Source organism: Piliocolobus tephrosceles, chromosome 19, assembly GCF_002776525.5.
Source record: "Piliocolobus tephrosceles isolate RC106 chromosome 19, ASM277652v3, whole genome shotgun sequence".
In the NCBI taxonomy this organism is placed as follows: Eukaryota; Metazoa; Chordata; class Mammalia; order Primates; family Cercopithecidae; genus Piliocolobus; species Piliocolobus tephrosceles.
In genome coordinates, this window is record NC_045452.1 from 64,492,470 (window position 1) to 64,515,769 (window position 23,300).

A 23,300-nucleotide genomic window follows, 5' to 3' on the forward strand; every position below is an offset into this window, starting at 1 on the left:
TATACATATGTAACAAACCTGCACGTTATGCACATGTACCCTAGAACTTAAAGTATAATAAAAAAAAAAAAAAAAAAAAAGAAGAGACTTTGGCAGGACTTTTCTCAGTCTTATCGCCATGTATGTGAGGCTGTTTATTCTGACCATGAATAAGAAATTCACTAATTCCAAGGCAGGTACTTAAACAAAATAGTAGCTGTTGGCTTATGATTGATGCTTCCACAGAATATAGGCTACCAAAACATAGATGACAGGAGGATTGAATTAAAGGGAAAGTGTCTGATGCTGACCAATTTACAATTTTTCTAACATAAACCAGATCAGTTAAGGTGGGCCTCAGATTCCAAGCAATTAAAATAAAATTGAAGTCTCCATTGAGTTCCTTAGTTTTTTTTTTTTTTTTTGCCCACCACTCTCCTGATGGAAATGATGCCTCACGTTGTTATACACCTACCTCACTTTACAGTATTATAAACAGATATATTTGTTTGGAATTCTTGCTACATACCAAGAGATGTCCTAAGCATTTTGCATTAAAAAATTATAAACAAACAAAAGATTAAGAAAAAGGAAACCTTATATATGCATGTTTTTGCTTACAATTTTGAACTTAAAAAGGATAACCTTCATTTTAATTTAATGACTGTCAAGAATATGTATCTGTGCTGCCTAAGTGAGCACATGACTATCAAGTATATGAATAGTGGAAAACTCTTAAGCTGTAACAGTGAGTGATGAGATGTGTGTGTGTTTACCCTCACCCATGAACTGATTAGCACGGTCCAGTCAGCATAATCCTATCCTCTGTTTCTGTTTCAAAACATTTCATTATGGAAATTTTCAATCATACATAAAGGAAGAGTTAATGATAAACTCATATCACCAAACTTAAACAAGGATCAACCTATAGTCAATTTTATTTCTACCCATTCTACTCCCCCAACTGCATCCCCACTGTTTTTGTATTAATAAAGCAGGTGCCAGACACATAATTTCATGCTTCAGTGTATATTATTAAAAAAATAAGAATTATTTTTTGAAAAGCATAATCACAATACCATTACTGCACTAGAACAAAACAAGACAAATGACATTATATTGCCAAATATACAGTCAATATTAAACTATTTCTGACAGACTCGAATGCTTTTTCAGAGTTGGTTTGTTTAAATCAGGATCCAAAAAGCTCAGCTGGATTCAGTTCATGTCTCTTCATTTGTGTCTTTTCATTTATTCATTGAAGAAACTGGAGTCTGTGTCCTGAAGAATTTCCCAGATTTTTGAATTTTGCTGATTGAATCCTTGTGTTTTTTTAAGCATGTTTTTCTCTATGTTTCTTGTAAACTTTTGGTTAAATCTCAAAGTGTGATAAGATTCAAATATATATATAAAGTATGAAAAGGTCCAAATATATATATTTATATGTATATTTAAAAGTTGGTCTTGAGTGACTGCATACTTTCTCTTTTGTTGTATTGTAAGCTATATGTCTAGTCTTGCTGTTATTTACCTACCTCACTTTACAATATTATAAATAGCTTATTTGTTTGGAATGCTTGCTATGTGCCAAGAGATGTCCTAACCATTTTGCATTAAAAAATTAAAAGGAAAAAAAATTAAGAAAAAGGAAATCTTATCTTTGCATGTTTTTACTCACAATTTTGAGCTTGAAAAAAAGGTAATCTCGGTTTTAATTTAATGACAATGAAGAATATCAATAGCCGAAAACACTTAAGCTATAACAATGTCAGTTATGAGATATGTGTGTTTTCACCCACACACATGAATTGATTAGCACGATCATATTTTTATGGCAGTGATATTGCTCAGTGGATTCAGATGGTATCAGGTGGAGCCATTCGGCATAAAGTTGCCCATCAGCCTTTCAATTAGGCTTTATTGGTAATTGGTGATTATTTTCCAGATCTGTTATTTTATTAGAGATTGCATAATGGTTATATTAAATTTACATCATTCTTTCTGTATCTATTAACATAATTATTTGGAAAAGCACTTCCCCCCATAACTATTTGGTTATCCTGAGATACTTTCATGTAAAATGACTTACCATTTTGTTCAGGTTTTATGAAAATCGGTTTCTCCATATAGCATAGAAATTTATAGACTCAAATTATACTTGTATTTACTGTAATTTGCCACCTAGGGTTAGGAAGATTCAAGATCATAAGTAGACCTTAGTTAGAGGTAGAATTCATTTCTGCTCCCAAAGTGTTGCACATATTCTAATTTCTGTTTGATTAAGATGTTATTTATTAAATCTAGACTTAAATATTGTTTCTTTTATTCTTCCAGGTTATTCCGGAGATTTATGTCTGAAAATAAAATATTTGGTTAGTGATTCCCAAGGTTATAAGTGTAAATGATGTATTCTGTCTCCCCAAAAGTTCTTTTCTCCTGCTCCTGCCATAAAGCAACAAAACTGATTAATGAGAGTCAAATTGAGTTGTCTTTGAATTATACAGAAGAACATTTTTTAAAAGTGGCTTCATTCTAACTTTAAATGGCTATGACAAAGAACTCATTGATTTATTTGCAATAATTTCCTGTTATATTTAAACAGAATAATCCTCTTTGGTAGTTCATTGACTGATCATCTTCCAGCTCTCCATGTGTAGCTTGGCTGCTGCATGGCCAAGGTGACTTGTTAGAGATCTTTTTAGATCTGTGAATCTAGGAGACAATAAAAAATCAGCAGAAAGTAGTTTTATTATAAAAGTCTCTTCTACAACTTTTCACACACCAAATCTTCTCTTTAATTTTTGTGATAGCATTCATAGTAATAACACATGCAATCAGTTTGGTTTGTATTTTAATTCTAAAGTAACATTGAGTTCTATTCATTACTTTTAGAAAGTTAATAGATTATCTCTCTTTTTACTTTACAGCAAATAGGGAGTCAGTAATTATAAAACATTCACAATGGTGAAACATCTGGGCCATCCAGTCAATAATTTTATTTATTTATTTATTTATTTATTTATTTATTTATTTATTTATTTATTTTTAAGACAGAGTCTTGCTCTGTTGCCAGGCTGGAGTGCAGTGGTACGATCTGGGCTCACTGCCACCTCTGCCTCCCGGGTTCAAGCGATTCTCCTGCCTCAGCCCCCAGAGTAGCTGGGACTACAGGTGTGCGTCATCACGCCCAGCTAGTTTTTGTATTTTTAGTAGAGATGGAGTTTCACCATGTTTGCCAGGATGGTCTCCATCTCTTGACCTCGTGATCCGCCCACCTCGACCTCCCAAAGTGCTGGGATTATGGGCGTGAGCCACCACACCGGGCCTCAATAATTTTTTTTAATGTAGTGTGCCAAACTTGTGGGTACCCTTTACCCTTTCCTTCTTCCCAACAGAGGAGTCAGGTGCTAATACCCATTTCCTTCTTTTTAAAAAACCAATTTTCTGGTAGGATCTGAAAAGCTCATTCTGACTAAGGTGATACCCCACAATGGGTACAACTTTGAAGGATATCTGCGTTTTAATCAGGTTTCAATTCTCCCAGCAGTAACACCTACAGGTGCTGGATCCTATCACGGTCCTGCAGTCACTCGCTGTTAAATATTTTGAACATCAGCCCTGATTTGAAGAGCGCATAGTCTTAAATAAAAGGAAGTAAAGCAAAATTTTCTTTTTCATCTAGATCCATTCTCAGTCTATTCAGCATGTACATACAATACAACCAGTATTTCTATCCTAACACAATTCTTGATGATCAACTGCCTTTTCTACAATCAAAACATATGAGCAAATAGTGACTTTAGAAACAACACAGCATGCTGAGTTTGTCTTCACCTTCACGCTACGCATTGGTGGCATTTAACATTTGTTTTATCCATGTATGATAGAACATGTAGAATGATTTATCTGAAGTAAGTAATTTAGAAGGGACTCCAATTTTCCATTTGGTGCAATTCATTTCTTCACATGTCCAGGCCCTGCTTTAGATGTTGGGAGGACAAAGTTGAGCAAATCATTGACCTTCCATTCAAGGATCTTAGAGTTTCTTGAAACCATCATAGCTCAATATTCTTTCTACACAATTAGTTTGTTAGAAATGATGTGGAATCTTGAGGGTAAGGATACTTTAACCTTTTAAGGATGCATAAAAACAATTGATTATGACCCTGTTTCTACAAAAAAAAAAAAAGTGCCTATCATGGTGGCACATGCGTATAGTTTCAGCTACTTGGGAAATTGAAGCAGGAGGATAGCTATGGCCCAGGAATTTTAGGCCGCAATGAGCTATGATCATACCACTGTACTCCAACCTGGGCAAAAGAGTACAACCCTGTCTCAAAAAAGTAATAATAATAATAATTGGTTATGAATTCAAGAAAACTGCTACAAAGAATAATGCAATCATAAGCTGTCAAGAGACATTAGAGTAACAGCATTCTATCATATATGGTGAGGTGCCTATGTAGTTCATGGGAATAAGTGGGTAGCCCACAGGATACCTGCAGTTGTCCATGAGGAACTAGAACTCCCTAAAACTAGAGCTCTCTTAAGATATCACTTACCAAGTTACAACCCCCGTGCTGAACTTGTTTTGATTTCAAATGTCTTATACTTACTGGACAAATGTTACTGTGAATTCTAACTAATTCTCTGCTTCACTTTAGAAGGAAAAACTGTGAATGACAAAATCTGGCAGGAACACAGCAAGCATAAGAATGATTCCCACCTCAGAAGGCCCTGTCAGCTAAAAGGTAATTGCTAAATTTAGTTCAGCTGACTTTGCATTTTCCCAAAGTAGTTTAAAGGGCAGGTAAGAAAAATTTACATCTTTCACCATGAAAATAAGCGGAATATTGTGGTCTACCTAAAAAGGAAAACCAAATAAGAATAGAATATGCATTATTATAAACTATTAATATATACATGTATACATATACATATGTGTATAAACATCACATAGACACATACAGAAAGGAAGTGGGTTCTAGTTAAGTTGCCTGCTGAAGCAAATAAGCAATTGAAAAGAAAACTGAAAGTTTTAAAGTACAAAAGAATTTGAAAATATATTAAAAATTAGGCCGGGTGCGGTGGCTCAAGCCTGTGATCCCAGCACTTTGGGAGGCCGAGACGGGCAGATCACGAGGTCAGGAGATCCAGACCATCCTTGCGAACACAATGAAACTCCATCTCTACTAAAAAAATACAAAAAAACTAGCCGGGTGAGGTGGCAGGCACCTGTAGTCCCAGCTACTCGGGAGGCTGAGGCAGGAGAATGGCCTGAACCCGGGAGGCAGAGCTTGCAGAGAGCTCAGATCTGGCCACTGCAGTCCAGCCTGGGCGACAGAGAGACTCCGTCTCAAAAAAAATAAAATAAAAATTAGAGCACAAAAAAACTCTAAAGATAACATCGATATGTTAATAGTTATGTTAAGGTCTTCTTAAAAAATGTAAGAGAAATAACCTTGATTATGAATATATAATTAGGTCTTTTTATAATTTAAAAATTTCCAGGAGAGTAAATTAGCAGTCAGGTGTAGAATAACATATTAATAGTAAGTGATTTCATAATTAAAATTACTTAACTTTGGGAAGACAAGTAATAAAACAGAAAGTCTTAAGAGTTTACAAAGATGAAAAACAGTATCAACAGTTGATCTGCTTGGTATTCACCCCCAAGGGTTATTGGAATGAGAAAAAAATTGATTATATTAGCTATTGATGATTCAAGAGTCTAGAAATTTCACCTGGGAGTGAAGAATGGATTGGGAACCTTAGGAGTCTGCCTAGTCCTCTATTCTATGGTTGCAAGACAAAGTCCTTTTTACTCTCCTGTGTCTTCTCTTTATGCAGAAGGAAGGAGTCTTTCCTGGGACTGCAAGCTGTGTTGCCTGGGATTGGGAAAGGGGTGATGAAAGCATTCCTTTGACCATCCCTGCTGATGTCTTACTGGATCATGTGCACCTCAGTTCCACTGACTTTGAGCGTAGCACAGCACCAGGACTTGCCCAGGAATTTCAGGTCCTGTGGTCTGGACTGCCTTTCAAGTTTACTTAGGACTCTAAAGTGCTTCAGCCCACTCTGGAGGGGCTAGTCAGAATTTGGGGGCGAGTTTATATACTCCCCCTGTAGTGGATAACTAAATTTTGCCCTGTGTTGCTTTTCACTGTGAGAGACAGCACTGAGGTCCATGCAAAGTCCCACAATAACTTGGCTCTCCCTTCCCCAAGCACAAAGATGCTCTCTCAGCACCATGAGGATGCTACCAGGGATAGAGGAGGGCGGTGGAGTCAGCAATCCCAAACTGCCTTTCCTTGTGATCACTCACTCGATTTTTACTTACTTACGGAGGTGCTCTCTTGTGTGAAGAGCTATTCAAGTTGGTATTCCTGTGAGAGGGATGATTACTGAGGGTTCTGTTCAGCCACCTTGCTCTACCTCCCTCTCTATCATGTTTGGATTGGACTCTGTCTTTACCACATGGATGCCAGCTATATGCATCCATACCTTCAGTCAGTTAATCAAACATCAGTTTCTCTAGTCAAACATCAGTTTCTCTAGTCATCCACCATGCCGTTTATCTATTAATCCTTCTATAAGCACCTGTTGTATTTTAGATCATTGTATATTGATCTATGGATAAAGAAGGTATAATGGTGTTAAAGATTATTGTAGATACAAATTTTTCCATAAACTTCTTCAAGTATTCTATTTCCTAAAACTACCTTTCTCTTATGTATGTTTTTTGTTTTGTTTTGTTAGTTTGGGAATAAAAGGCAGGGAATCCTATTATAGCTACACTGAAAAAGCAGCAAAGAATCCTGACCTTAGGTGAGTTACTTCTGGTTGCTTTGTCGGAGAAGGAAGAAAGAAAGCCTTTACAGAATTTTTCCCAGCTTTGATATTTCTCAGGGTCTTGAGTGACTGTGTGTGTTCAGCGAGTGAGTGTGCATGTGTGTGTGTCCAAGAACCTCAGCAGACATTTCAGTAGCAGCAGTTGAGTCACTGGACATTTCCTAGAGATTAATGCCATACTAGGAAGAGTTGATGGCCAGAGACCAAGGCTGTCTGTAACATTATAAATTGAAGGGAGAAATTCAAGGCCACAAGTTGTAGGCTCTAATTTTATGGGTATAGTGGTTTCATTTGGAAGGTTCAGAGTATTTCTAAGTAATTAGTGACCTACGTATCAACCTAAAATATTTCTTTCTCATTTTAAACACTCCTTTTTAGCTGTTAATTGCATAATTACTTAGGGTTAGTTTACTGTGCCTGAGGATAGACAGTCTGTGGAGTTCAGTGAGATGAAGATGGGAAAGTGCATCATTGTTGTCATCCACAGCCCACATGATTTTACTAGATACTAATGATGAAATTGTAAAGATAGCTTCAATAAAATAGGAGAAAACATATAGGGAAATAAACTGTAGGAGTGACATTAAGTCCTAAGAAATCGTATAAAATTCAAGGCCAAAAAAAGGCAATTTTCCTCAATTTCAATTTCAAAATGATATTTTGACATTAACACATTATATTAATAGCATTTCAGCCCTAAAGAATGTTGGGACCTGATGAAAAGATTCCACAGGCTATATTTAGCTAAGATTTGTGTCTGGTATATTAATCCATAGCTCAACAACATGACTGTACTATATAGGTTAAGGCCAAATTTGTCAGAATAAGTTGAGTTCCAGATGCATAATATTTTTAATTTATCTAGTCCATTTCCTTCTTCTAAGGAGATTTTTATCTAAGCCTACATCTGTTCTATTAAAAGAGACTACATCTGTAAAATAATGTAGAATAAATCGAGTGCTTAGGACTTTACAACTAAAAAATTGGCATAGCTTAGGTGTGAGGAGAAATTAATCTATAATTCGGGTTAATTGTTAAATTTTCGGCATTATAGATAGGAAGAATATTTGTAATATTTATTTTAGTAAGTTAAAGTCCATTTAAAAATATTTAAATTTATTCGACTTTATTAAAAAGAATTGAGAAGAACAAACTTTTGAATCTGTGAATTGGAGTTTACCTAAGATTAAGTTATGATTTAATTAAAGATAATTTCAAGAATAGGATTTTCATATTTTATACCAGAAAGTACAAAGAATAAAAATAAATCAACTTTTAAAAAATAATAAAAAGGAAGTAAAACTTATTTGGAGATTCAGAAATTTTTCAATCAATCAGTGTAACTGTGACAGACTATTCTACAAGAAAAAGCTGGGGGAAAATGTCATATATTACTAAGGGAAGTGAGGGACCAGACAAAGTCAGAAAACAATGTTAGTAATAAGAGAAACATTAACTTCACCTATACTGCTGCAAACTTACTTTAAAAATAAATCTTCTTTACATGTGGCTTTGATGAGATTAATTATAAAAGGAGGAACCCAGAGGGAAAGAAGAGGTGTTCTTAAGGATTTCTACTCTAGTCCACCATTTCAATTACCACTGGTTTGAAACCTAATTTCTCTCCTGACTTTTGGTCAATATCATTATTTGTCCAGCCTCTTCAATGTAAGCTTATAAATATTTTGGCTTAATTTTTCAAGATCTTATTAATTATTTTTCTTCATTGGCCTGAGGCCAAGTAGCTTAATTTTAAGATGGCAAAAGATGGTATAAATTCACAAATATATTCACCATTCTGGTTAATTTTCAGGAAACACACATTTAATTTTAGAAAAACGTGTTTCCCAAGGGCAGGTAATTTAACTTTGGCCAAACTGGACTACATGAGGAAAACCAGAGGGAAATCCTACTTCACACCTCTAAATGCTCCTTGCAAGGTGGGAATAAAGTCCCTGAGGAAAGGGTACCCACTGCATGGTGTGATGCCTCATATATCCAAGGGAGGCTTTCTGAATTCAATGATGAGACCACTTAGACTTCTAGTGTTTTATTTAAATGAATCTTCGGATCCTTTAATTCTTTAGAGGAGTTCTTACTGAGATTATAGTTGCCTGTTTGAAAAGTAGTATAGTCAGAAGTATCTATGTTAGAAAACCTAAAAACTGATTAGAAACAAAAACTTTTTTTTACATCCTTTTTATTCCTTTTGCTGCCTCTGTATTTGAAGGGCAGTTGTAATCTCAATTTTTATGCTGGATGGCATATTTTTATGCACATTGACATTGGTAATCTACGATGTAGTTCATGAATGTTCTGATAATCTATTGCAGCAAACAAGCCATTCCAATAGTTAGTAGTATAACAGAACATCTTATTAGGCTCATACATTTGCAAGTCAGTAATTCAGTTGGGGTACTGGTCTGCAATGTGATGTCTGAGGCTTCATTTGGGAAGACTTGAATGACTGGGGAGGACTTAAACATCTGGTACCTGGAGTCTTATAGAGGCTCCTTCACTTACATGTCTGACAACTAGTCTAGGTTAGGCTCGGCTCAGCTGGGCAGCCAACTAAAGAACCTATATGTGGCCTTTTCATGTCACTCCAGCTTCTCCCAGCCTCAGGGTTGGGTTTCAAGTGTGTGCAACATGCAAGGGAGCTTCACACATCACAGGAAGAAGTGTCTAGGAATGAACATCCCAACAGCCCAAGGTAGAAGCTGCACGGTTTCTTGTTTTGTAATTTTGTTTGTTTGTTTTTTGCTTTTTGAGACAAGGCCTGACTCTGTTGCCCAAGCTGATCTTAAACTCCCGGACTCAAGCAATCCTCTGCCTCAGCCTCCCAAGCAGCACTGCCCCCAGCTTATGCAAGGCTTCTTTAACCTAACCTTGGAAATCACAAAATATTACTTCCACTGCACTCTACTGTGACAAGTGAGTCACTAAGATCACCCCAGAGTCAACAGGAGAAGAATCAGACTCAATTTCTTGATGGAATGGGAAGGCTTGGTTGTGGCCAACTTTGGAAAATACAGCCCATATATTGTCTAATTCAACTCCCGCCTTTGCTGCTACTTAGGACCAAATAGATTCGTCTTTATAAAGCACTTTTTGGAGGGTAATATTTGGGAATCATAAATAAATAAAAATGTATAAGACCAGACACCAAAGGTTTAAGTTTGCCTAATTTAGTCCCAACCCTTAAAGGTCCCCCATTTTCTACAGCAGGGGCTGTGAAATGGTACCTCTATAGCTGAATTTATTCAGAAGAAAAGCTTGGTGGGGCCACATGATGTTTTAAAAATCAGGAAATTTTACATGAAAATTCATACGTTTGTATACCCTTGAAAAACACGAGGGAAAGTGCCAGTCCAAGACCCAAAGTCTCGGGTGACTTCAACTGAGAGAGCTCAGAGCCATGGCTACCCTGTAGCTGGGGAGCTGGATCTTAAGCTCACTGTAGGATTCCCATTGCCTTCTTGATCGAATTAACTTCATTTAGTTATATATTTGATTCCTGTAGATATTTATATTTACAACATTGGTCTAATGGTTTATGCTCAAATTCTTCCACCTGGTACTCAGGGCCCATTACAGTTGGGCCTCAGTCCCCTATACAGCCCTACCTCCTCTTACTCTATATCCAGAATTGCCCTCTGGCCTAACCAGCCTCAATCTCCACACTTAATTAAACATGTTCCATTTATGCTGCATAATAGGCCAGGGTTCATGGCATCATTGCTAAATTTACACCTTTTCCTTTCCTTCCACCTTTTCAAACTGTATCCATTCTTCAAGCTTCCATTCTGGCCCTGTCTCTTCCACAAGTTCTCAGAGTCATAGTGATCTCTCTCCATCTTATTGTGTATGAATCACTCATTTTTCTGCCTTGTGTTGTTATGTAAGTGCATTGCACATATTCGTATCTTATTTTCTAAGCTTGATTCCAGATTCTAGAACACAGGAGGCCACTTTACTGTTCCTTTTCTATACCCAGAAGAATGGCTATAGAAGGAGTAATTCAAAATTCCTGTAAAATGGTGACTAAAAGAGACAAGACGGGAAGGAATAAAAGAAAGGAGGCAATCTTTTTTTTTTTTCTCAATACAGAAACTAAAAACTAAGCTGCAAAAACTCAGCAACTAGCAGCCTGACCCCGTGACATAAATTCTTGATTCAAAGAACCAGATCATAAAACCAGCTCATTTTAAAATTTAGGTACTTTCTGGAATCCTGTTGTATGGTTAGTCTCATTTTAAATACTGTTATTGGTTCAAGTAACTTTGAGACTGAGCTGTGAATTTAACATATCTTTTAACTATAGCTATGATGGAGATCTGGAGAAAAATCTGTACCTATTTTTCACTGTGCATGGAAGATAGGACTTGCCTGTTCTCGCTTCCACTGCAGAATATGAGAATGAGGAATAGTAGAAAACTGAAGCAGTGGTTGCAAGTAAATAGGAGTGAAAGTGAAAGGAAACGTCACTGGCCTGGTGACGAGGTGATGTTGTGTCGCACTTTCCTCATCTGTAAAATAAGAGGCTTGGATTAAGTGACCCATAAAGTCTTGTCCTCTTTTAACATACCATGTATTTCAGACTTAAATAAATGAAGCTCCCATTTGCAGGAGCTAAAAGGGAAGTGCTGCTACATTTGAAAAGGTTTCATTTAGCTGCAAGCAAATGGATGCTACATTGCAAAGCTTTTACTAAAGCATGCGTAGAACAATTTCAGCATAAATAATTCACGTTGAGAAGACCTAAGCTAATGAAGCTCAAAATGCCAGGGGTGGAAAGCTTAGTTTAATAGAAACAGGTGAGGTGATAACTGCATGGAGTCATAGCATTTTGAAGTTAGAAGTGGCTTTTGTAGCTAGTCCACAATCCTATTATTACCAAGAAAGGGAGTCACAGTGAATTTCTATCACTTCCTCAGGGACACAGATGGTCAGCAGCATCCCTATTTTGTTAAATTTCTATTTTATTTTGATCTGTTTCTTGTAAAAAAAAAAAAAAAAAAAGCATATATTTAAGGAAAAAAATATTTCTGACCTATCCAATGTAATGTCTTACAGACTAAATAAAAACATGAGTATTACATTGCACCTAAATTTCCTAAATCCTGTAATTTCTGATATTCTGTATGTAACAGTTATCTCTTTTCTTAGATCTAAATGGAGACAATTTTCTAAGTAACAACATACATACTCATCAAGGAAAAACTCTACAAGGAACTTCCTGTCAGGTAATGTGAATAATCAGCATTTGCGTGTTTTGTGAAAATCGTCTTGTTACTCAGCTCTGTCATATATTAGACATAGTGAACAATATTTACACAGCCTTGTAGCTATTTTGTATTTAGTTATTATAGAGTTGTTTTGTAACTGATATGCTTATGTCCCTGTGAATTGAAACATAAATGAAAAAAATTCAATGATGATAAGATAATAAACTACTTTGATTTTGCAAAACATCATATTGTACAGCCTTTTGATAAGTAACTCTGGGAATAGTAAATTAATATACTGGGATGTTCTCTGTCAAGACCTATGCTAAACACTTATATAAAAACATAAACTATGAGTCCTGACCAATCCCGTTCAAAATTGCATTAATTAGCCCAGGAGTTTGGACAATTAAAAATGTCTGAATGTTTGGCCTCACTAACAATCGTAACGTAACATTAATCAATAGCCAAATACTTGCTCTTCACCCTGTAAAAAGAGAGGATATATGAGTCAACAAGGCCAATTCAGGCATCGGACTGACTTTGGTATTTTTTCTGACAGCCATGAGGTTCTCTTTAATCATTCTGATAGTTTCATTAGAAATTTAGAACTGAACTTCTTTGGTGCAGTAGATAGAAGGTACATAGCGTATGAATTGTAAAGTGCTGATTTGGTGAGTAAGGGGGGCTCACATTCCTAAATCCAGCCTGATTCCTGAGGCTATTGGAGACCCTCCAATAAATTGGATGGTAGGTTGTGATTTTGATCCACTACAGTTTCTGCTGGCTGCTCTGATGCTACCAGACTGATAGGCCTATGCTACAAGACGTGGTAACACATTGCCCGAGTACTGTCTCCCAGTGGGTTCTCCCACAGTGCATGGATGAGAGCTCTGATTATCACACAGAGTTCACTTTGAATCTTGTTTTGATTGTTACTAGCTATGTGGCATTGTGCAATTTACTTAGACTCTCTCTGCCTTGGTTTTTATCATCTGTAAAATACATCTATAAAAAATATCTCAGAACTTTCATGGGATTCAGTGAGACATGTCATTAAAACACTGTAATTCTATGTCTGGCAGTTAAGACATACTTTTAAAAATTCATTTGTTGTCATTGCGCCTCCTCTTTTCTCCCCTTCTCCCTCACCCTCCTTCTCCTCTTACTCTTTCAAGGACTTAATGAGACTTGCACAAGCACAGCTGGAAGATTATCTCTGAAACAAGCAGTCTCATTTTCCTAAATTCAGATGAGACCTCAGATATAGTATCTAAGTGAAGCATTGTCTGATAGCCAGAAGAAAAATAACAGCTGGTTTACTGGAATAGCTCCCTAGGCATGCCTTGTGCCAAGAGAAATCCTTCTGTAGGTTTTTAGTAGAAAAATAGACCCGTTTCTTGGAAAGAAGAAAGTAACATAGAAAGTTCTTGAAGAAAATGGTTAAAGATAAATCTTTACCCTAAGAACAATTCTTCTGAAGGTTAAAATTGGCCAAGAAATGGTGCTTCCAAATGGTAACCATTCAATTGTGCCATGTAGTGTATCACTAAAAACCGAAGGAATTCATACCTAGTGGCAGACAAGCAGGAGCCATCTAATCTAAAAATCCTTATTTGGGAGGAGTCACTGGTCTTATCTAAATTTTATTCACAGTAGACATTCAATTGAATTTAACTAAGAAACACTTATCTATATGACAGAATAGTTTAACAAGGAGTGTTATGCAAAATATTAATGTATTAACTCCTTGTGACTGAGGAGAAGGAGATGTAATTTATCTGTTGAAAGATGGGGAAGACAGGGAGCCAATGTCAAATGGAGAAGCTGGTGTGAGTAGCAAAGTGGCTTGTCAGTGGGCATAAGAGTGGACTATGGCATGAAACTTGGCCTTCCATCAGTGAACAAATGACTATCAGATAAGTGTTTTTCCAGACCTACCTGGGAACTGTCTGTATCAAACTCAACAGGAGTATTACTTAAAAAGGCAGACTTTTGGTGCCATATTCCTGTTCACCTGGATCGTCATGACTGGAGCCTAGGAAGTGGTATTTTTATGTGACAACGTTCAGTACATAAACCATGAAACTCTTGAATTCAAGAGAGTTGGTGAGTGTCTTAGTCCATTTTGTGTTGCAATAATACAACACAAAATAAAGAAATACCTAAGACTTGGTAGTTTATAAAGAAAAAGGTTTATTTGGGTCGCAATTATGATGGCTGAAAAGTTCAAGATTGGGCATCTGCATTTGGTGAAGGTCTCAGGCTGCTTCCACTCATGGCTGAAGGTGAAGGGGACCCAGAGATTCCATGGCAAAAGAGGAAGCAAGGCAGTGGGAGGTGCGTGCCAAGCTCTTTGAAACAATCGGCTCTCGCAAGAACTAATAGAGTGAGAACTCGCCATTGAGGGAGAACATGAATCTATTGTAGAGGGATCCAGCCGCATAACCCAAACACCTGCCATTAGGCCCCATGTATCAGTCCGCTCTCACAACGCTATGAAGAAATACCCTAGGCCCAGTAATTTATAAAGGAAAGAGGTTTAATTAACTCACAATTCCCCATTGCTGGGGAGGCCTCAGGAAACTTACAACCATAGTGGAAGGCAAGGGAGAAGAAGGCACCTTCTTCACAGCGTGGCAGGACAAAGTGGGTGCGAGCAGGGGCAATGCCAGATGCTTATAAAACCATCAGATCCCGTGAGAGTCACTCATTATTATGAGAGGAGCATGGGAGAAACTGCCTCCATGATCCAGTTGCCTCCACCTGATCCCGCCCTTGCATGTGGGAATTATAGGGATTACAATTCAAGATGAAAGTTTTTGTGAGGACACAGTGAAACCATATCACCTGACATCCAATATTGAGGGTCAAATTTCAACATAAAGTTTGGAGACAACAAACGTCCGAATTATAGCCATGAATATGTGTTCACAGATGGGATATCTCATGATTTTAACTCTATAAACCCAAACTTGGTTTAGTTATGGTCTTGGAAGACAACAGCCTCCTGGAAAAAGTGAAGTTGATTTTTGTTCCCTATTATGGAGATGATATAAATTCATTGTAGAATTTCTTAAAACTATGTATAAATAGAAACAGTTAAAATACTGAACAGTATCCTAGTGTAAATATTTTCCTATGATCATTTCCTGAATATTAGTAACATGGGATAAAGTTTGTAGAATGTAAAACATTTTGTAGTTATAATTATCATTTGACCATGCCTACAAAATATTTTCAGACACTAAAAATGGTCAGAATTAAATATTTAATTCCTAATCAGAACGTACTTAAGCAAACATGTTTCCTTCATGTTCTCAAAACAGAAGAGAAGATCTCAGGCATGGAAGAAGTTACAAAGAATCAGGTAGCAGGGGCAAGAGAAGGAGTTCAGGGAATGCTTTCTCCAGTACCCACTTTGCCCCATGTACATTTCTGCATAGATAGCCTGGGATAAACTTCCTGGAGAACCAGGCTTATGAAAGAAGTGCTGATGGATAGAGCTGGAAGCAAATCAGTCTGCTTAGCACTGTGATCATACCAACCATAAAGAACATCTTGTGAAAACTTGACTTCCAGCATTTATTTTTGCATTCTTGTTCTTGTTTGTTCTTCTCTGGCAGCATTCAGTTGATGGCTCAAACCTTTTGTAGCATATTAAAAGGGGAATAAAATATGCAGTAATACAGACTTTGGGCTAATGTATTTTCAAAAGTGTTGCATGCCTCATTTCTCACGTAAATTCCTAGGTTGCATTCAGCCTTCAGAGTATCATTCATATTCATGATAGAAAACAGAGATAATATTTATTACCTTCAGTGCTGGTGATATTAAGCGCTGTCCAGCATCCCTACCCAGGACTGAATCAAAACATTTTCTTTCTGAGCTCCTTTACTGAGAAAAAGTGTTGCTACTTGAATTAATTAACCCATTTCAATCAATTTCTTTCTTCATGTCTTTCACTATGGAGACTGTAATTTTCAGCATTTGAATTCTCAGCCTACCCGGTAGTTAGGGGTGGTCATGGTATCCAGTTCTGGCCAATGAAATACAGTCGGAAATTCCTGAGGATGACTTTCTTTTCTGGAAAATAGAAAATAAGACAGAGTCTCACAAGGACAAAGCTTTGTTTTTTGCTCTCTTTCCTGCCTGGAGCTGGATGTAATACCTGGTAAATCAGCAGCTGTCTTCCAGCGGTGAGGCAAAGGCAGACATGAAAGATGGTGGAGCAGGCACATGCAAAGAGCCTGATTCACTGAGGACATCCTTGAGAAGCTGCACCCAGGTTGGAAACTCTATGTCTGCACTTCTATTTTATAGAACATAAGCCCCATACTTGTTTAAGCAACCACTGTTGGTTATTCTCTTCCTCAAAGCTGAATACATTCCTGATACCTTATTTTTAAAACAGTCACTTTTGCTAATGCTGAACTCTGCTCTGTGTAAGCAATCAGACAAAACTGTGGTGTCCACAGTTAAACAGTGTCTAGACTCACCTTTTATTGCACAAACTAGACTAGTCTCCTTCAGCTCTCATGTAGTGTAAACAGCATTTAGAGTTAGTCATTTAATCCTTAAGATGAAAATTGGATTACTAACAAATAAAATATTGGCTATACACATCCCACTGGCTATATACAGAATTAAAACTATATCCAACATAGCACACAATTTTTGGGAAATGCGTGTAGAATGGACAAAACGGGACCAATTTTTCATGAGCTTAACCGAGGTCACAACACTGGGTCACTGGATAAATAATTGAAGGTTATGCTGTGATATATTAACAAGCAGAAGAGACAGGTCTTTCACTAGGTTTTATCAGACAGATTTGAGGCAGTTCTAAACAAATGTGTGAACAATCTAAAAGGTAGAAAACAAACAAACAAAAAGAGTTCAAAATGACAGTGTCAACCAAATGATAGTCTTTATGTATGAAGTGATTATATTATGATGAAATAATGATATTGTATATTGATCAATGTTTCTTATTTCAAGTACTTTCTTATCCATTGTATGACTTTTAACTATCGTATTACATATCTATTGATGCATAACAAATTACTTTAAACTTTAGGGGCTTAAAACAAACACAAAATTTTTTCACAGTTCCTGTGGGTCAGGAGTTGGGGAGTGGTATAGCTGGGCATTTCTAGCTTAGAGTCTCTCATGTGGTTATAATCTCAGGTGGTTAGTGTCTCTCAAGGTGTTATCTGAAGGCTTGACTGGGGCCGAAAGGTTTGTTGCTAACTCCCTTTCATGGCTGTAGACAGGTGACCTCAGTTTTTTGATGGGAGATGACTGCAGGGATAGGTCCCTTGCCACTTTGGTCTATCCATGAGGCTGAGTGTCTTCATAGAATGTCATTTGGTTTCCCCAGAGGGAGCATCTAAGACACAGAACAAGAAGAGGCCACAATTCCTTTTAAGACCGAATTTCAGAAGTTAAACATCATTACTTCCATTTTATTCTATTTGTTAGAAGCAACTCACTAAATCCAGCTCACACTAAGGGTAGGGTAGCAGTATTATGATCCACCTTCTGAAGACCTCTTCTATAAAAGAATTTGTGAGCATATTTTAAAACCATTAGAACTATACTAGTTTGAGGTTATAGATGGAGAAATTTCCTACTTCCAAAGAGCAAGATTATGACTTATTTTGCAGGTAGAAAGAATATAGGGTTGTATTTTGTTATCTTAAAAAAAATCTAATCTCCTCTCTTTAACAGTAAACGACTTTCAAGAGTGGCTTCTGTTGGTATTAAAGAAACATAAGTTGTTAACATGGAATCCAAATCTCTTGTTTCTGGTGAAATAAAATTAAGATCATATTGGATTTTCTCATTTCCTTATCCAAAGTTATACTGCATTTATGATAAGTATACTTTCACTTTTAAAGAAGGGAGTTTAAGCAACTCTACATTTAACTTTTATTTTAAAAAGAGGAAATACTTGATTCTAACAAATGATTTTTATGAATGAACTCCACATATGTATAGGTGTTTTCCTTTTGGATAGCCCTAAAAGGTTGAGAGGACTTATTTGGTATTCCTTAGCATCATTCTCACTCATTTTTAAAAGGAATTTTGCAACCCAGAAAATGGCTAGTAAATGCACTCTTATATACTGTGTCAAGCCCTGGGTACTAGATAGCATCCTTAAAATGTAACAAACCTGAACATATGGGCCCAGTCCTTTAAGAACCCACAGGCTACACACTGTGGCAAAAATAAAATACAACCACTTGGCACTTGTTTCAGTCACTTCAGCTACTTTGTCAGTTTTCTGCTTCAGAACTCTTGTTCTTTGGCTATATTTTATGAGCTAGAACTCCAGAATTCTGCTGGGGTTTAGACTTTATGGAAACCAAACTTGCCTTACCTTTATATGAGTAAAAAACACTGGACTTTAAACTTGCTGCTTAAACTCTCTGTGCTTCAATTTCCTGATGTGTAAAATAGTGATAATAAAACTTCTTGTGATTGTCATAAATATTTAAATAAAGGAGCATACTCCCTCAAGATGTTTAATGAATATTCATATTGCCCTCTCTCTACATTCTTCTTAATCTCGTTGCAGACTCGCCTCAGAATAAAATTTGAAATCACTTTGTCTTAGTTCTTTCAGGCAGCTACAGCAAAGTACCTTAGGCTGGATAATTTGTAAACAACAGAAATGTATTTCTCACAGCTCTAGAGGCTGAAAAGTCCAAGACAAGGCACCAGCTGATTCAGTGTCTGCTTTAAAAAGGGAGCAAGACAATTCCCTTCATCCTCTTTTATAAGGGCTCTAATTCCATTCACGAGGGCAGAGACCTTATGGCTTAGTTACTTCCCCAAAAGTCCCACCCCTTAATACTATCTGATATAATTTGGATAAGTGTTCCTGCCCAAATTCCTGTTGAATTGTGATTCCCAGTGTTGGAGGTGGGGCCTGGTAGGAGGTGATTAGATCATGGGATTGGATTTCTCATGAATGGTTTAGCATTACCTTATTGGTGCTGTTCTCATGAAAATAAGTGAGTTCTCATGAGAGCTGTTGCTTAAAAGTATGTAGCACCTCCTCCTTCATTCTTTTGCTCTTGCTCCTGACAATAAGAATGTCTGCTCCCCGTTTGCCTTCCACGGTGACTGGAGGCTTCCTGAGGCCTCCCCCAAAGCAGAAGCCACTATGTTTCTTGTGCAGCCTGCAGAACTGTGTGCAAATTCAACTTCTTTTCTTTGTAAATTACTCAGTCTTAGGTATTTCTTTACAGCAACGTGAAAATGGACTAATACACTATCACATTGTGTATTACATTCCAATATATGAATTTGGGAGCAACACAAATATTCAGACCACAGCACCCTTTTATTACCTTTTATAGACTCCATCAAATGCCCTTTGCTGCAGTCCTGAAGTGCCCTAGGTAGAAATTGTTTGATATCAGGTACATAAAGTTTTCAAAAGGAGTAGAAGCTGACAGTAAGAAGGTTACTCTGACAGGTACCAAATGTAATAAAAGATATCCCACACTATAACTTGAGATATTACTCCAAATGTATATTTGGTTTGAGTTTAAACTCAATCAGCATTTCTAAAATGGATGCCCTTTATGTACTTAATGTAGAGCACTAAGGGTTTACAGTGGGCTGTTTCATAAAACTTTCCTGATCCCCTCTTTCCACCAACCCTTCTAAATGTGAGATTATGGATTGGGATTGCCCTATATGAGGGCTGAGGAGTGAATCTAATACACATAGACACATACACATATCACACACACATATATGGATATATAATGTGTGTATACTATATATACCTACACATATTCCATATTTGTCTATATATGTGTATATATGCAGATGAAGTCACTGATGAAACATTAATCAGTGTACTTTGATAACAAGATAATTATTTCTAATTAAGACAATGAATCCTTTCCCAATTAGTTTGGTAGCTTTGTGGAGTTTTGTTTTGTTTTGTTTTTTAAAGAATGTTAACATTAGTTGTCTCTTTTTCCTTTTCTAATTTCTAAGGTGACCACTGAATGCTGGAGTCCATGTCATTATCAAAGACAAGCTGAACCTACTGTTGATGAAATGGTGAGACATTTCTTCCCTGATATAACTATTTAAGTGGATTTCCCATCTCTTTTCCAATCATTTTAATGCCACAAGCACTGTTTTCTATGGTTCTTTATTACATTTGTTTTCAGCTGCCACATGGAAGACTTTCTAAAGGATATAAAAAGAGACTTGTCCTTATTGAGTGGTTTTCTGAACTAAAAGGACCATAAAGCATTTCCTTTAAAGAAGGATAGGTTGTTATATAAAAAATTTTCCATAAAATTTAGCAACTTTTCCTGAGATGGGAAAAAATTTATAATGTTAAAAAGCATTATCTTCTGATTTGGGGAAAATAGGTGCTATCTCATGTTTCTGAGAGAAGTGCACATAATTGTAGCATTGCTAAAAAAGAGAACTTGGAAACGGTATGAGTGTGTGATAACAGGAAATCAATTAATTAATTGGATTATAGTCCATAGAATGAAATATAATAAAACCATTTTTTAAAAAGTCTCTCTGTGTGCCAGCAGTCCCTTATGATATTAAAATCACATCAACTGCCTTCTTTTCCTTGTTCAGATATTGCTAAACAGAGGTTCATGGAAAGGACACGGTTTAGAAGGTCTGGCAAATTTCCAGGATTTTCACGTACATTGCCAAGTATTATAGCATTATTGATACGAAACAACTATAAGTCTTATTTGTAGTTGTTGTTCTAGATGGTTTCGGAACACGACAAGCTAATGTTTGCAACTTATTTGACTATTGTTTTGTAATAGTCGATTACAAAATGTAATCGTAATTTTGTGACAAATAACTACTCTTGGTAAATCATCTTTCTTTATGCAGGTATGAATATGAAAGTTTTGATATCTTTATTTATAGCTCTCTCTCCCCCAATATTATTAACATGTTAGTAACATCTAAGTTTTTATAACAGTTTTCTTTTCAACTATTTTTTTTTATTTTTGTTTAAGAGATGTCTAAGTTGTACCAGGTAGACGGAAGAGGTGACGGAAAGTTATGATTTAAGTATTACTTCTGTTCCCTAAAAAAAGATTTATTGAGCTCTGCCCTTGCTATTTCTCATGCTATCTAAGTTCTTAATGACTAGTTAAATGTCAAAGAGCTGTGGGAAACAAACAAATGAACCTCAGTCAATACAAAAAGGACTTTCAGATGAAAATAAAGCTATACATTTGGGAGGATTATGAAATGCCTTAATTAGAAACAGAAGCAAGAGAACTGGATGGCAGGAATTGGATCTACCACTGACTGTGCTCTTAGGTCTCTAAACTCATATTTCTGCATTTCCGTTTCCACATTTTTAAAGTAAAATGTTGGACTAGAGAATATTTCTTCAGACTCTGATCATCTATGATTAACAGTAGGTCATTCCCACTTTTTCCTTGATATTTTTTCTAAGGCACAAGAATTTATGTAAAGTAACAAAAGAAGATGTTTATCTAGTCAAATGTCCCCAAGGACATGTGAGGAACAATGAATTCCTATGATCCAATCCTTCAATTTAAATATGAAGGGCTGAAGTGCAGAGAGGTGAAGTGGCTCACTCAAGTTCACATGGCTAGTCACAGAGCAGATTTTCAAAGCAGAACAATCATTCGTCCGTACACAAGGGCAGGTTCTTACTCTAGGTTTTCATAACATTTCTTGTGGAGATGAAATTATAAATACTAGATAAAAACGTTTTTCTTCTTTTACTGTGTAATTTTCCATCCATAGCTCCTCTTCTTGCTAAGAATCCAATAGATACTTAATAAAAATTAATTTGCATACTGGCTCTCAAATTTCCTATTGTTCATAAGTTTTGGTCAGCTAGGAGGTGTACCCAAAAAGAGAAATGTTCTTATGAGTAGTTCTAGAAACTTCTTCAAAATTTCAGAGCAGAGGATATTACACAGGAAGTAAGAAAGATGTGGCTTCTGTGGCCTTTTCTCTTAAATCAACACAACCCCCATTTGCAACTCTGGTTTGTGTAATCCTGGCAACTCCCAGCTAGCTTGGCAGTGTGTCCACATTCAAAGACTGACCCTCAGCTATAGGTCAGTGAGCAAAAAGCAGTCTTGGCTTCCCCTGCCGAAGTGGAGAAATGGCCGTGACGCTACGACTTCATTACACTATGGAAAATTGGGCCTGTGTGGCTTCTGAAAGACTCATTTCTGTTTTTACTGTGTTCTCAGAGGGCACATTATTCCAAGACCAGAATTACACATGTCAAAATCTGCTTGAGAGGAAGGAGGAGCTCGAATATTATATTAGGACTTGAAAGGGTTTTAGTGTTTATATAGTAGAATTAGACTATTACATAAATGGCTTTGTTAGACATCCTAAATTATACTGCTTAGCTTCTTAAATACCTGCTAATCCTCTAGTCAAGCACATTTCTCCTCCCTACTCCCACCTTACGCAATCTTTCCTGTGAATAATCATTGAATTTTATTTGTAGTTCTCATATGACACACATCAACTTTTTCCTCCAGATGTATTTTTGGCCAGCTGTTCAGATTGAATATATTCGTTGATGATACTGACTCTAAGAAGTGATATGTGCAAAACAGTACTAGAACCCCAAAGAGATCACCTTGCAGTGAGGGGGACAGGAACAGATACAGATGACTATTTTTCTTAGTACTCATGTTAAGCAATGTGCGTCACAGGCAGCCACAACGTTTCATTCTTCTTTGCACCTCCCATAGATTAAGTCCTCAGTAATAAATTAGGTCCTCATGTGATAAATGAATAAATAAATGTCTTATAAGCCTTCTAGGAGAATATATTTGATTTTGTTAACTAATTCATTCAGTTACTCATCTATTCGATGACTTAAAATTTTCCCTAGCTTTATTGTAAGTGCTTATCCAATCTTAGTTTAAGTTCAGTTTCTATCACTGAAAAATAATAATTTTTAAAATTATAATGATATATGAATATCCAATGTCAACATGGCAATTTTCCCACCAACTGTAATTATTTCTTCAATCAATATTCCATTTGCATAAGTAAATTATCTTAAATCATCTTTTTAATTAATTGTAGTTCCAAGAAAGCAATAAAATAAACCTCTGAAGTGAAATGTATTTGTTTTCATGTGTTTGCATTGATCAATTCCAGTTCATAATCCCATTGGTTTTATTATTGTCCATTGAGTTTCTAAATGTTTATTGATCA

The 23,300-nt window shown here is 36.4% G+C and overlaps 1 protein-coding gene across 1 annotated transcript in view; it reads left to right on the forward strand.

Annotated features, from left to right (window-relative positions):
• The window catches only part of LOC111552981 (putative uncharacterized protein ENSP00000383407), a 60,157-nt gene extending 37,367 nt beyond the window's left edge, over window positions 1–22,790 (forward strand). Inside the window, exons 4-8 of the mRNA XM_023227487.1 lie at window positions 2,314–2,351; window positions 4,644–4,730; window positions 12,001–12,077; window positions 20,082–20,147; window positions 21,538–22,790. Of these exons, the coding sequence (XP_023083255.1) occupies window positions 2,314–2,351; window positions 4,644–4,730; window positions 12,001–12,077; window positions 20,082–20,147; window positions 21,538–21,555 (286 nt within the window). The 3' untranslated portion in view covers window positions 21,556–22,790. The remainder of the gene's footprint in view (window positions 1–2,313; window positions 2,352–4,643; window positions 4,731–12,000; window positions 12,078–20,081; window positions 20,148–21,537) is intronic.
• Window positions 22,791–23,300: the final 510 nt, after the last annotated feature.